Source organism: Battus philenor, unplaced genomic scaffold, assembly GCF_028537555.1.
Source record: "Battus philenor isolate CCGP_79_NKW_IND1 unplaced genomic scaffold, ilBatPhil1.0.hap1 SCAF_11, whole genome shotgun sequence".
Taxonomy (NCBI): domain Eukaryota; kingdom Metazoa; phylum Arthropoda; class Insecta; order Lepidoptera; family Papilionidae; genus Battus; species Battus philenor.
In genome coordinates this window covers 9,725,762-9,741,518 of record NW_027181673.1, presented here as the reverse complement: position 1 = coordinate 9,741,518, position 15,757 = coordinate 9,725,762, and the positions used below count along the sequence as shown (strand labels likewise).

Here is a 15,757-nt window from a genome sequence, read left to right as displayed (position 1 = left end):
AAATTCATAACCTATAAAATGAATTATTAGTAATTATAAATAGATAAAAAAACTTGTTTTAAAATTATTTGTCACAATATAAATAAATTTGTTGTTTGATTTGCGTAAAAATTGTAGTTACTGGTGTTGATGGCGTCAGCTATTAACAATAAATAAAAAAATCTCTGTACATGTTTATAGTAAATTACGAATTTTGTATCGAAATAAGTAAAAAGTTTTAAAAGGTGTAAGTAATGATATTTTAATGATGAATATACAAAATTAACTTTTCTAATTACTTATTACAATACAAAATGTAAAACTCTTCCGTACATTGTTGTAATTATAATTAATATAAAATGGATTATTTGTAACGTATTTCGTTATTATTTAGAAAACTCTTATATCTTTTTTGTTAATTTATAGACATTTTGTTTAAATGTTATGATAAATATGGTCAGGGCTGTGTACGCCTACAATAGGAAAACATATTGCAATTTTTACATTCTAAAATGAAACATATAATAATTTTTTTTATTGTTTTTTACTGTTTGTGTGCCTAATTTAAAATTAATAAAGAGTTGTTTTTTGGTTGAAGATTATAAGCACAGAATTTGCACTGATACTTGTTAAAAAAAGAATCTGTGAACAATATTCTGCCAATATTATCATTTATTAAAATGAAAAGATCCATATTACAAAAGGTAAATGATAAACGAAATTCGTCAAACTGTTAAAAGAGGTTAGACCAAGAAGAATCGCGTGCTGTAAAACGATGTCACAATGAAGAAAATTAACGTTTGCCGTGACCTTCCAGATTTAAGCTGTGTATTTATTGTGTATAACTGTTTATTACGACATTAATACTGAAATGCGAACTAGCATTAGCCGGAGGATATCGCCGGCAGGTACATGATTGTTTGCATAAATTACGTTTCAAATTTGGGAGTATTTTCCTTCTGTGTGTATTGTAACCCCCTCACCATTTTTCTACGGATTTACAATACTTTACTTACATCCATATAGAAAACATAGAATTAAAATATTTTATTGACATCCTCACTAACTTAATATCTAGTGGTTAAATACAACAAAATAATATTTTTGAAAATAAAATAAAATTTATATGTTCATGAATATAATTTTACCGTTTTCAAAATAATAATTAACTGTAATTTTTCTAGGCTTTGTTGTTTTTATCTATTATAATTATTATACCACTCTTTTATATGATTTTAAACACAGTGTAATTTCAGACATAAAAATACAAAAATCCTGAACAAATTTGTTTCATGGTAAACTCATAATAGTCGTTTATTTGAATTCGTTTAAATATATTGCATGGTACGACAGAATTTAGAAAGCAAAGTTTTTGACTCAGTTAATGCGAATAGTATCTTAGACTCGAGTTTGGTTTTTACTCTTAAAGGGATTTATATTGATTACCAACAACTAACGATTAATGTAAATAACCTAACACTTTTAGAAAATATTACATAGTAAAATTTTCTACAAACAGAAGTCGGTGGAAGCATGTAATCTGTTCATTGGTAGGGTCCAGCCAGGACTACGACCGTCGGGAATAAAGAATCCTCTGAAAAAAGAATAATAGATACTGGTTTTCTTAAAAAAATATGAGAGTGTTTCTGAAATAAAGGTAAGAAAATTTAGTGTAAAACATGTGTTAAAAGGATTATCAGTACAAGATTTTTTGTAGATATGACACACAAAGTATTCTTCTAAATGAAAATAGTACAGTTAATATAAAAATTCATCGGGAATTCAGCACTTTTTTTTTTTTTAAGGAACGTGAAGAAATAAAATGGTATACTTGGGAAGAATAAAGTAAAAACAACACTTTACTTCTCCCATACAAACCACATCACATTATTGTCATCGGATTTAAACAATTTTATATACACTTAGTGCATGAATTTTATAGGATGGCCATGTTTTAAGTTTTGTTAAGAACGTATAGAAGGGAACAGCCTCAGTCATCGCAAGCACAAGCGTTGCCGAAGTTTCTTCCGACGCTTTTCCCAGCTCTATCGCTTTTGTATGTAGTAGTAATGACAACAAGGCATAACAATCGAATAAGTCGAGGTTCGCCCCATGAGTCAGAGTGCTAAACGCATATAAAGTGACAGTTTAAACCTAGGTCCTCTCTCAGAGGTCCTTGCACCGTTTCAATCAATGATGTGCCCGCCTGAGCGATCTAGAGCTCGGCAGTCCGAGCCGAGGCTTCCGAAGGAGTTTCCAAGCCAAGATTTTTTCTGAAGTCAAGGAGATCAGGCTTTCAATATTTAGCGCTCTATTCGCTCTAGCTCGCGGAATCTGTAAACTCCAATTATTAAACAGTATAGATCCAGACCAAAAATAAGTACTTCTCTTTGACTGTAGGTTTGGATGCAATGGTATTTAATTTTATAAACTAAAATACTTATTAATATTAATTTTTTTTCAGACAGGCTAAAGAGTCGTACCTTAAAGTTTGCTCAAGGCTTGAAGTTGTGGAAGTGTTAATTGTCATCTTGATTGGGAGCCGTGGCCAAACATTTGTTTGTAATAGTCTTTGCTACCATTTTATTTCAGATAGTTTTATGGAGCGGTGAACGGAGGTGTTACACGCTTTTGTAACTGCGTCAGTCCATTTGATTATTCGCGGTTGATGTCGTTGCTGTTAGCGCGAGGGCTTTTTCAGCTTCACGGAGCGGAAGGGTCCGTGAACCGTCAGTTCAGCAAGTAGGTAACCGATCTCAAGCGCTTTTTAAAAATGAGAATAATTCATTTTACATTTTTTTTATTACAGTTGATACTAATTTGCAGCTAATATAAACAGGTTAGTGACGCAGCTGTGTCTATAGCTAAAATAAGTGTCATGTGACGAATGTTTTAATGAGCAAAAAACAATATAACGTTATATGTCACCTAGATTAATCAAATTGTATAACGGTTAAGGAACATAGGCATAAGTATGCTAACGGTCTTAAGATTACAAAATAGCCAAACTTTCTTTCACCTCAAGCAAGGAGGATAGATTGACGGGCTAAAGTCAATGGCCGACCTTCAATTTAGTGCTGAATTTTCACGTATCTGAAACACGAGGTAATTAGTTTAACTGTAAGGACAAAGTCTGATAACGAATCTTTGAAAAACGATTACCACGTGTGCTGATAAATAATTATCTGCGCTGACAATTATTATCGTTCAGGTCGTATGTAAATTCCACCGGCTTTTACAATGAAGGTACTTGATTATGATGCTATAGATCATATAATCGACTGAAGGATCATACCCAGTAAGAGTGATATACATAATGCGAAAATATTTTTTTACTTTAGAATCGATTTCGTCGAATTAGCAATTCTTTCTTTGGTACAATGTGTACGTCTTTATAAGTGTTAACTACTTAATAGAAGATAGTAGTCCATGACATGATACGTTCGCCTTCAGTCTATTTCAATGTTTATTAAATATGTACTTTTATATATATAGCAACTAAGCTATATATAGCAGCTAATTATCATCCGAATAAGTGGTAGACCCAACATTACCACAATAAGAGATGCAGTCCATCGTATGTTGAATCGATTTTTGAATTTGAATTTTAATTGAATGTTATTCTAAGTTTAAATGGAATGAGATTCCTCTGGTGCTTTAAAAAATAATTTATGTCTTATTAATATTACAGACTATTTCATGTTAATATTCAAAGTTAATGATTGAAGTCCTTTACCTAAATTGAAATCCGAAAATGATGTTCTTCAAGCACTAGGGTCTCTTAACGGCTTACAAAATTAAAATAACATCTTTATTAAAGAATATGCAGCAATACCGATACAAGTAACATTTACTTTAGTTATCCTGAAAAAATATACCCCCTGAATATTTCGCTTTCCATGCAAGCTCCAATTATCCAGAAACACCTGCGGCCCAGCGCTTTGGGATCAATAGGCGGGGCGCAACAGGATTGGATGCTGCGAGTGTGGGCGGGGTCGAGAACACAGATGGTATTCCGAAAGGATAACAATAAGATAGGAATTACAAAAAGGAAACGTTTTGAACTGAATTATTTTGTTGTATACAGGTAATAAAACATATCACAAATTTTACAATTGTAGTTTGTTGCGAAATATTTCGTAAGTTTTTGGAGAGGTCATTGAAGGAGTAAAAGAAAAGAAAATATAAATATTATATTTAAATTTGGAATTACATTATGAAAAATGAATTACCATTACAAAGCACATGAGCATTGAGTTCATATTTACTATGTTACAAATTAATACTTAAAAAAATTAAGGTATTCTTTAATTATTTTATGAAATTTCGGGACGTAATGTCTAAGTCGTTTACAAAAAGGCCAACATTTTTATTTACGGTTATAATCTAAGATGCGTGTTGCTTGAAATAAAATTTATACGATCACTTGTTTTAAATATAAAATGTAATTCATAATTTATAACCTGAGGAAAGTTAAGAGAGAAAATCGATCTGCATTAACTTTTTCTGTATTAGTCATATTTTTCAGCGGTATTACGTTTCATTAATACGGACATAGAAACAGATAGACATAACACATTGATTTATTTATCTAACAATAATTGCAAAATAATCAATAGATTATTTATAATAAAAAGAAAGTTTAAGATTTATTATACATAGGCAAAGGACATGGATGTATAGAATAAACTGGTGGTGGACTACACTCAAATCATAGAAAAAAATGACCAGAAATACCATCAAATACCGTTAAGGAAAATTAACTAACACTATATGAATATTTCATAAGTAAATTTTAAAAATTTAAAATTAGTTTTCTTGACAAATTTGTTCTTACAAATTCATGTATATAAATAAATAATAAAATTAAAATTCAACTTTCTTAAATAAAAATTTATCGAAGTTGTTACTTCAGACAGATAATTAAAAATATCTAGTTAATTTTTATAATAAAAAACGTTTAGTATTCACAAAAAATATTTTGTACGTGTTGGTACTCTAAAACTGTCTAATAATACAAACATGTACGCTTTGGAAACGCCCTCTTTAGAAAGATGTAGTCCCGTCCCTCTTTCGGAGGTGTTATAAGCAGAGGGATGTTCAACTCTGGACCAGTGCAATTTTGAACGGGATTCGTGATGTAACAGTTAAGTTTCGCGTATCTCATTCCGCATTTAATATTAATCTTAGGTTATTGCAGTAAGCTTGGATTTTCTCGTTTATTTAGTCGCAAGGTAAGTTGTAGACTTTTATATAAATTTAAAACAAATCTTTTCTAGTATTTATATTATATGGTACTTAATTAAAATAATTACTGCTATTCATCGTAATAATCATTTCATCTGTAATACGTCCTCGAGTGGACAAAAGCCTCTAGAAATCTATCTATCTATGAGTATGTATGAGGTCTACCGCTATTACGTTAAAAAAAATTATCAGTGATCCTTTAATATGAAAAGTGCAATTTCTTTAGACATTTGAGAATAAAAGAAAGATTTATTTCAATATACAATATTTCAGTTTTAGGGTTTATTTCTAATGTGTGTGAAATTACATGCTTTTGATAATAACTTGAAGCAAGTATCTCAAATTTTGTAATAAAAGCTATAAAATTTCGTGAAAAACCGACGCGCCGGTTAAAAACAGCCCCGCTTGTATAAATTATATAGTGAATCATAATTCTTATCTATTAATATAGATACCACCATTTGACACATATGACCAAAATTTGTAGACTTTTAAAAATTAGAAAAGACGGCTGTCTGTCTGCGTACGTAAAAAATAAATTGTTATTCAAAATTTATCAACGGCCGATTCTAATATAAATCTGATGACTTCCATCAAATTTGTACAGATATATAAATTAGCTTGTAATAAGAAACTGCGATGAAACGGATTTGCGAATGTAAATCCGTTAATATAGTATAAAATAGATAATGTTTAATAAATTAATTATCAAAACCTCATTTAACAAATTGAAATTAATAAAAGATTCTAGAAATGAAATTATTATTCTATGATATTCTTCTAATACACCAATATTAAGGTGAAAACATTAAACGAAATTTTCTGCAACTGTATTTTAAGTTATAATTTTATTTTATGACTTCACAAAGTAAGTTAAAAATTGGCGGTTTGTATACATTATTAATTTAATTATGAAAAGAAAATTAAAAAAGGAAATGTACATATATAAATAAAAACGTGAAAGGCTACATAATAAATATTTAATAAGGAGTATTAACTTTTTATTTATTATTTGTGACAGGTATTTTTACAGCTTTATAGACATAAAACAGACAATTAAAAAAGTGTATCATACAGCATTATGGGCAAAGCGTATAGCATGTATCACAGAAAATCTGTAGTCTATGTAGTATATGTATATATAGTCGATTTAAATCCTACTATTTTTGCATTGTTATGTAGCTATACGAAATTCATGTTCTTTTGTTTTAATAACTGAAAGTTCCAAGGCAAACATATCGAAAATGATACGGCGCCCTCATAGCAGCGTGGTCCTATACTACGCTTTCATCTCAAAATCATCATTATTTTATAATTATCAAAATAAATCTAAAATTTAAAAAAAATCTTTTAATTACAAAGTTAAGTTCACCATGACCAGTCTAAGGCACGTTTTCGAACGCAACGATTAATCAGGATGGATTTGACTGTTTACGAAACGTAACTGCGATAGGATAGTGATGATTCAATGCCTTCTTAACGGAAACTGACTAACTCTTCACTAGCTACGGTTTAAGCTGAAAATATTCAATCGATTAAGTAAATGGGCTATAAAGAACTATTGATATATTTCACCCTTGTGGTTCCCGGATCCACCTTGGAAATAGCACTACTACCGCTCTTCCTGGTGTATCGCAAAAAGCGACTAATATGAAAATATCCAGCCTGCCAGACTCATGCCGGAATGTAAAAGGATGATGGTTGGTCAGAGAGGGACGAAATTCTCGCTGTTTAAAGCATGAAGTGGCTACAGGCGCACCTCTTATATAATTTTGGCTGGCCCAACTAACGCGGTAACCTAATACTTAACAATTTCCAATAAAACACTCCACATGGAACGCGAGAAAGAGAAGAGAATTACATTAATATTTATTAAAAATAAATTAAAACATTAACACCGAAATACATTTAGCAAAATACATGTAGGGCCAAAAACTATTTTAAAAACCCAAAATTTCACCGTTTATTTTTTTTTCCTTTTTGTACATGGTTACCCTCAAAACGATGATATTAATTTTCTTGATTATAGATTATAAAACTATTACAATTTATTTTGTGATGTTGTTATCTGTTTTCAAACATCAAGATCTAATTCTATATTATTTGCGTGTTACACTGCGCGTCCGAAGTGTTCAGACAGCATAAGAACCCAATCGATTCGATACGGTTAGTGGACATGATTCGATTACCCGGGAGCAGAGGGTCGCGAGGAACGATATAAAAAGAATAAATACGGATTTATTATCCCCTAAAGAGCTCGCTTAGTGCGAGGTGTGAACCCGTGATGTATTATTTACGCATGCCTCTCTTACCCCTGCGGCCGGTAAATTTGATTTGAACGTAGCAAAACAAAACGTGTTGCGGTTGCAAAGGGTTATAACCACAAAAAAATCAGTGTTTATTTTATACACTAAAGAAAGAAAAAATACCTACAACATTCTCGTATTCTAAAGTTAGTATTCTAATATAAATAAAACTTATTTCTACTAACTTTAATATAATAAAACGAAATATTTCTATGAGTAAGTAAGTCAAACACACTGGCCAAAACTGATATATGTGTATATAAATACAACAAACATAATAAAAAAATGGGAAACTACGAAATAAATTTAATTTTTCTATAGTGGTATTATCTTATTCATATAGTTCAAAAAACAATATATCTTAAATTTGTTGTGCTCACGTGCATTTATTTTCAATAGTTTTTCATTGATTGTTTAATTATAAGCCTTTTGTTTTACTTTATATTTTATGAATACCAAATATACATAGATTAAGCGTATTAGGTACACAATAGCCATGTGATTTTATTCGCGTTTTATGTATCAATTAGAGACATTCAATGTTTATTTACATTTAAATATAATATCGCGATGTTTTTTTTAAACATATCGCGTCCATTTTATCCGCAACTGGTACACCACGGCTAGGTGCATTTATGACATAAGAATTCCGGGATTGAAAACGCTTTAACAAACTTTGTACTACTCTTCCTAATACTGCATATGTATATAAACGTTACCATTTCGACTGTTCCAGTCAAGGGTGATCAGATACAAATATTACAACCAAAGAGATATTCAAGTTTATGCATACTATTTACCAAAATACTTTTTTCCCAACATACATCTAAGTACACGATTTTATGAGTATTAATTTCGTTGAAAGAAGTTTTCTTTAAAATCATAGGTGATACACGATGAAGAGCTGGCTGGAAAGTGGCACCAGCATGGACGATGGGCCGATGGCGTGCATGCTCGCGGAGCCAAGGGAAGCGCTGTTGCCCATCACTGGAAGGGAGAACTTGGCCCCTAGGAAACGGTAATTAAAAATAGGAACCCTGTAAAACAAGTTTTATATTCTGTGCTCAAATAACTATTGTAACTATTTGCTTTTAGCCAGTGGCGTAGCTATGGTTTTTGGGGCCTGGGGCAGATTGGCGCTTGGTGCCCCCCCCCCCCCCCTAAAGAGTCTAAATAATTTCAAAATTCAGAACAGAATGTAGTTAATATATATTTCTATTTATCTTTAAGTAATCTTGGAATAATGTAATATTTTATTATTTTGTCATTTAGGGCCCTTTCAAAAAACTGGCTTAAACTCTGTGTATATTATAATTAGTAACCGTTTACTTTTTTTTAATGTTCATATTATTTAACAACTTTTTTAGCGCAAAAATAATAAAATACGATATTCTTTTTATGTTATTTACATTAAATTATGGTTTTCATTTTTCTTTTAATATTTCATTATTCATCATTCAAAAAAAAATTCAAAAAAAATATTTTCATCTTTGGTGCCCCCCCCTACTTGTGGTGCCTGGTGCAGCCGCCCCGCTCGCCACCCCCTAGCTACGCCACTGCTTTTAGCATTACCTAAAGACATTACGCGTTACGTTAGGCGTTATTAGAGGATTGTATAAAATTTAGTTGCATTGAAAGTGTGTTCCAATCAATAAAATCCTATTAGTGATATCGATATCGCACGTTCTTCTTTTAAAAATACTACCTCAGCTAATTGTTCTCCTATGTAAGTTTTATTGCAGTTTTTTGTTAAACATTCCAGAACGATATTTGTCTGGAACGGCACGATTTTGCAATCACACTGTTGTAATTCGACTTAAAACAAAAACTTGCCACAAAAGCAGTCAGTCCTTTATCTTGCTTATATACTAAAAAGAGACGTAAGGAACAAAGCGTAAACAACTGGTAAAAAATATACGACTCTCCACATTTATATTTACACTGTTTTGATACGAAAAATCCTTTGCATTACTGCATTTTCTAAATAATTTTTGAACTTATGATTAAAAATATGTTCTATTTGTTTTTGAAAAAAAAAAGAAAATGAGACTTGACATTTTACTTCTCGGATATGGCAAAAGTAATAATCCTTTGATAAAACTCTGTGTATCATATTAATTTAAAAAGTAGCTTTAAAAACCTATAATAGAGTCTATTGTAGCGCACGGATTTAACTATTGTGGTAACTTTGTTAAGATTTATTTAAAATTAATTTAATTTTCGACTGAGATTGTTCTGTATGTGTCTCAAATATAAAATATGAAATCACTAACTTGTTGCTTGTCTAATGTAAAAGAGGAGAGACCGCAGAGAGAAACAGGGACCAGTACATATAAACCTAATATAAAAATATGCTAATTATTCTTTTTTATGTAATCGTCAATAAATTATTTGATAGTATATCGATAACAATTTCCAAAACCCAAAAAATTTGATATTCCACTAAGACGAGTTTTCAGTGAACTTTTATTATTAATTCATATTTGATTATTAATGTGTTAGACTAAAAGATTGGCTCTAGTAATATACCTATACTTTTGATTTGTCATGTTATTAACAAATAAGGTGTCTCTACATAGGTTAAATTATCTAATGTGCGAAAATTTAAAATAAAAATTCGAGTGAATTTACGTGCGGGGGTAATTCTTATAGCGAGTGATTCGTTATTATCATTATCATTTCAACCGCTAAACATAAATGTCCCCAAAGATGCAAATGATTATTGTACTATTATTTACTAATAAAATTCTTGATGAACACTAGCATGTATCTTTTGAGTCCAATTAGTAATAACAAATCTTATGCGTTATTTAACAACATTTGACGCAATTTTGATTTTAATCTTAAATTAAATTTTACTTACATTGATAGTATATGTAATGTTTTTGATTTTAAAAAAAATATTCCAGAGATCGTAATTTTTTTTATTTTCCAGAGAAAGAGCTTTGGAACCTTGCGTCTTGTCCGAGGAAGCTTATCTCTCCAGCGGAACAGGTTCGCCATGCGCAGGTCTTTCCCGAGAAGAACGTAGAAGAAGACGCAGGGCAACACTGAAATATAGAACAGCGCACGCCACTAGGGAGAGAATACGTGTCGAAGCTTTCAATGCTGCTTTCGCTTCATTACGACGGCTGCTGCCCACATTGCCGCCCGATAAGAAGTTATCAAAGATTGAAATATTAAGACTCGCCATATGTTATATAGCTTATCTAAACCACGTATTAGACGCGTGAATGTTGTAGAACAATGATTACCTTTTTGTCTAGTCACACGTTACGTTAATAATATATTAGTCATCATATTATAGGAATTAAGGTAATAAGAGAAAATTCTAACAATATCATCTAATGTACAATTGTGTTAATATAGTGAACTATATACAAACTAAACTAAAATCACTCGTGGCTAATTTCGATGTCGTGTACGAAAAAAAATTACTTCAAAGATTCTTTCGCAAAAAAAACTTGTAAGATTTTAGGAAAGCAATTTATAAACAAGATTCTTATTATAAACTTGAATTTAAGAAATAGGTTATCTTATATGCCACCTTTTCCGTTGACTTGTTGCCTGAATTTTAAAATCGTTTTGTTTTAGAGGTCAACTTAGAGTTTAGATTGTAAGTATGAACTTATGGATATAAGCAATCCAAGAGTTATGAACCTTGTTCAATGTGTTATAAAGAGAACAGTATTAAAAAATAAAGCAAATTAGGTTATTCCGTAAATTCTTTATTATTTATTCGATGTCTTCCTAGTGTTATTGTGTGCTCTTAATTATAATAAATGTATAAAACAATAACAATATCTTTATTTTTAAAATTATTTACTCTAAACCTTTTTAAATATTAAAAAGTACAATGAGCAAATAGATACACTATTATGTATATAAGAGCAATATAATAATGACATGAATTGAAATATAATAATTTACATTATAATTACAACTTGCTTAAACAAAAATAATGAGTAATAACCCCTCTTTCTCATCTGCAGGCCAGTTATAATTTTAATATTTACATACAACTTAAACACTATTTTATATTATTTATTGAAAATATTATGAAGATAACTCAAAAACACTGGATAAAAAATCATTCCATGTAAGAATCCTAATATGACTAAACTGAAAAGCATTCTAAAGAAAAACATTTCAATTAGTTGGGTATACGAGAACGCTAAAACTATAATCGGAATATTTGTAAACGTAATTCCTGTAATAATAGTAGAACCAACTTTTTTCATTGCATCAGCGACCCTTTCGTGAGAAGGAGACTTACTAGTTGCGTAGGCATAAGCCAAATGACTGAAAAACTCAACAGAAATACCTATGGATACAATTAAATTAACACACGAAACAGCATTCAGGGGTATATTCCAGATGTACATAACACCCATCATATCTATTATTACCATTATTGTTGTAAACATCACCGTAAACGTTGTCAAAACATTAAAGCCCGATGCTAATAAATTGATAACTGTAGCTCCTATTAAACTATATCCTAATGAAGCAAACGTGTCAGCCCACATAGTCAAATACTGTTCGAAATATACATAAAACACTGAATATGGAAATACTTCTACATCGGTACCCGTATGTTTCCTTATCGCTGCAGTTATATTGTCAGCTACTTCATATCCGTATTTAACAGCTGATATATAGTCATGAGATGTACTAAGGGCGACGTGATAAGACATGAAACTACTGTCATAGACAGTAGCACGACCTTCTGAATCCAGCATGTAATTCACATGACTCGAATAACTAGCAAGACCTCCCTTGTTACAAACTTCCGTCGGTGCGTCTTGTAAGAAAAATGGTAAATAACGTTCAAAAGCCTCAGAGTCTGGTCGTAAACCATAACCGAATTCATCTTTACCAAGAGAACAGGATTGACATTCGATGGAAGTATCAGTGCTCTGACAAAAACCACCATCCGTTGTATTAAACCTACAACAAGAACCTTGCAAACTAGACCAATCAAAGAAATCATCTAGCCACGAATTAGAACTACGTGCTATAAAGGTAACGTTACTATGACGAGATGCCAAAAAAATTTGAGTTGTAAGAGAGTCGTCGTAACATAACTGACCTCCGCAAATAACATTCTGATGATTTACGTCTGTGAAATTCAATCCACCTTTTAAAACAAAATACAATGGAGGTCCGAGACGCAAAAGTTTGTTTACCGCTTCTAAGTACCTGTACACGTAAGAATCAGTAGGTAATGCTAATTGTTGATCTAACCCTACTTCTAGCTGTGGTATTAATATAATACTTATTGAAAACATTGCTACAAAAATAATTGCAACCACAATTTTAACCCTCCAATTCAATATGAATTTAGAATAAGGCTCCATTAATCTCGAAATAACGCTGCGATAAGGAGTATCCGCATTTAAAGGATCGTCATCAATAAGTATTTTCTTTTGGACACAACACAGTAAATCAAATCTGTTTTGACTCACTCTTTTATAGTCAATCGACAATATTGATACGACGGTTGTTATTTGAAAAACGAATAAGAAACATAAAGATAAAGATGCAAACACAGCAAATGTAACCACCGCAGGGAAATTAGCAAGACTACCTATAGCAAAACATGTTATTTGTGTTATAGAAGTAACAAACATCGAAGGGCCAACAATTTCCATCATTTTTGAAAAAACATATGTTCTCTTTTTTGACTGACTAAAGTTTTCATTGTAGTCATCGTATTGTTTTAAATTTGTTTGTATATCGTGTAAAGTATTGACCATTAAGAAAACGTTATCAACTCCCACAGATAAAATAAAGAACGGTATTACATTAATTGCGAGCAATGTGGCAGTGATGTTTGCATAACCCATAACACCCATTGCGCAAAAGATAGAAGCCAACACGACAATAATACAGCAAATAGCTACTGTTACTTTGCTATCAATCAACCAAGTTCTACAATATCTTATATTGCCTAAGGCCAGTAAAACGTATACAAACATAAGTACATAGCTTATAGCAATTGGTACAACCTCAGCTCGAGAAACTCGTTCAATTTCATCTTCCACCGACCTTTCGGCACCAAAAGCAACTTCAACAAAATCTGACTTCCAATTTGATTCATAATCGTGTAATAAATCTATAAATTTTTTCTCCCATTCAAGCACCGGTTTCAAATCTTCATCTAAAAGATAATTACTTATCGGAAAATTTATTAGTAACGTATTGGCACTTAAAACATTGTCTCCTTCAACACCGCCAAATGCTATATCTGGTTCCGCTCCACCGCCCCATTCTGCCATACAATTGAGAGCAAGGTAATTGTTTAGGCAGTTTTGAATGGAATTCAAATATGTTTCATTATTAATATTATTGCGATCTCTGCCTAAGTAAACCGACGCTGACATTTTTACACACTGCTCTATTTTTTTTTCGCTGCCTCGAGGTCGAAGTGGTGCATAACAAACATCTTCCAAAACCACGCCACCAGTTTCTCTACCAATATCAATAATAGCGTCTTCAAGGGCAACTAATTCTTGCAAAGCTTCAAGTCTGAAAGCAGGACCGTAAGTCACGTTCCCTTCTGTAAATGGCTCTAAACCAGAAAATTTCAAATAAACTTGTGCAGCCCTATAAAACGGGCCAAACCTAGAATTGAAATAATTTAATTCTGTTCTACTACGCGAATCTGGTGCAGACCAAAGCTCAATGGGCTTTGAAGTGAGGTTAAGATTTACGACACCGTAAATCATAGCGAATACTATCCACGAGGTAATCATTATTATAAGTACTGGATTATTAGCAGAAAAACCTCCTATAGCTGCGAACAAGTTTTGGAAAAACTTTATAAGAAAATTATCGTTAGACACATTAACAGCGTTAGATCTTTCTAATTTACTTGTTCTTAACCGCTTATATTCTAATAAGGTCAGAACACAAAATATTGTAACACCAATCACAAAAACTACTATACCAATAGAAAATCCGATACAGTTAACAGAAATAACGGTGCAGATACTTGGAATCGATGGTTCATTTCCCGCAGGACAAGTCGACGGACAATCTAGACAGCTGCAAGGAAGATCGCCTTCTAACGTTTCTCGGCATGGTATTGCGGAAGCATTCATCGAGTCCTCTTGCGTTGGCCATTTTAAAAAGTTTACTTGAACTGGAGCTAAAGGATTTGCGGATGTGTCTCCAGTAAATCCAAACCAGGCTTCAGCGTCACAAACAGGGGCGTTACCACACATGAGGTTTATAGCCGGCAAACCAGTCTGTGGAACAATCACTCCTGAGCAGGAAGCATGAGCATCCACCATAAAGTCTTCATATAATCTATAATGAATTTCATTTACGTAAGGAATTCCGTCTGTAGAATTCTCTACGGTTACCTCGACGAAACGTGACTGATCCGGAGAACAATTCATTTCACAGATTTGTTTCACAAAATTTCGTAAGCACGTTGGACATCTGCCGAGAACCCCTTCAGCTAACATCAAGCTTTCTTGCATTTTCCTCAACTGGACATCGTCACAACAAGTTAGAATCTCGTCGTTTGGCTTAAGCGTGCCATCCTCGTTGTATATAAGAGAGGGGCATCTTGAATTCAAGATGTCAAAGATTTCTTTTCGTTCTTCTTCCTGCAACGTTGTTAGAATTGGTTGAGCGTCTTCCGGGAAAGGGCAAGGTTTCGCGAATCCATTTATTTCCACACATTCTCCACGCATTACACATCTTGCTTTTACACTGTACAGATAGTTAAACGTAAACAAAGCTATTATAAAAATCTTCATTCTTTCCTTTATAATTATAATTATGTATATATTAAATATTTTATATATATTCCGTAAACATTTTTCGTACGGATTGTATTGTTACAATAGCACAAATACTTAAGACTTACAGTTATAAACCTAAATTAATCTAAATAGTTAATTCGATAACTTATCACAATTTAGCGCAGGTGTTTGATAAGAAATTCGTCATGATTATTAGTATAAAAGAACTAAATTGTGAATTTGTAATGTAACGATACGATAAAATAGAGACGGGCGAACGCAGGTGTGTGTCTGTCTCCCTTGGGAAGAAGCCGACTGCATTTTTCCGCTTTTATGGGCCGCAGAAACATACCCTCCCATTCTTTAAACATGAACCTATAAGCTGTACACCTAGCCTAAACCATAAATAAAATTTGTTTATTATAGATTTCAAAATATGTTAACAACTATGACACACTAAGAATATAC

The 15,757-nt window shown here is 32.0% G+C and overlaps 2 protein-coding genes across 2 annotated transcripts; one reads left to right on the top strand and one right to left on the bottom strand.

The window, feature by feature from the left end:
- The first annotated feature begins 8,428 nt into the window (after positions 1 to 8,428).
- HLH4C (Helix loop helix protein 4C) lies at positions 8,429 to 10,765 on the top strand. The gene is made up of 2 exons (XM_068774479.1): positions 8,429 to 8,550; positions 10,468 to 10,765. The coding sequence occupies exons 1-2, from the start codon at positions 8,429 to 8,431 to the stop codon at positions 10,763 to 10,765; spliced, it is 420 nt and encodes a 139-aa protein (XP_068630580.1).
- A 796-nt stretch (positions 10,766 to 11,561) lies between these two features.
- LOC137929947 (NPC intracellular cholesterol transporter 1 homolog 1b-like) lies at positions 11,562 to 15,304 on the bottom strand. The gene has a single exon (XM_068773099.1). The coding sequence runs from the start codon at positions 15,302 to 15,304 to the stop codon at positions 11,573 to 11,575; it is 3,732 nt and encodes a 1,243-aa protein (XP_068629200.1). The 3' UTR covers positions 11,562 to 11,572.
- Between the last annotated feature and the right edge of the window lie 453 nt (positions 15,305 to 15,757).

Coding starts and splice junctions, on each gene's coding strand:
- HLH4C (XM_068774479.1), top strand. CDS start 8,429: ATGAAGAGCTGGCTGGAAAGTGGCACCAGCATGGACGATGGGCCGATG. Junction 8,551..10,467: donor AACTTGGCCCCTAGGAAACG/GTAATTAAAAAT, acceptor TTTATTTTCCAG/AGAAAGAGCTTTGGAACCTT.
- LOC137929947 (XM_068773099.1), bottom strand. CDS start 15,304: ATGAAGATTTTTATAATAGCTTTGTTTACGTTTAACTATCTGTACAGT.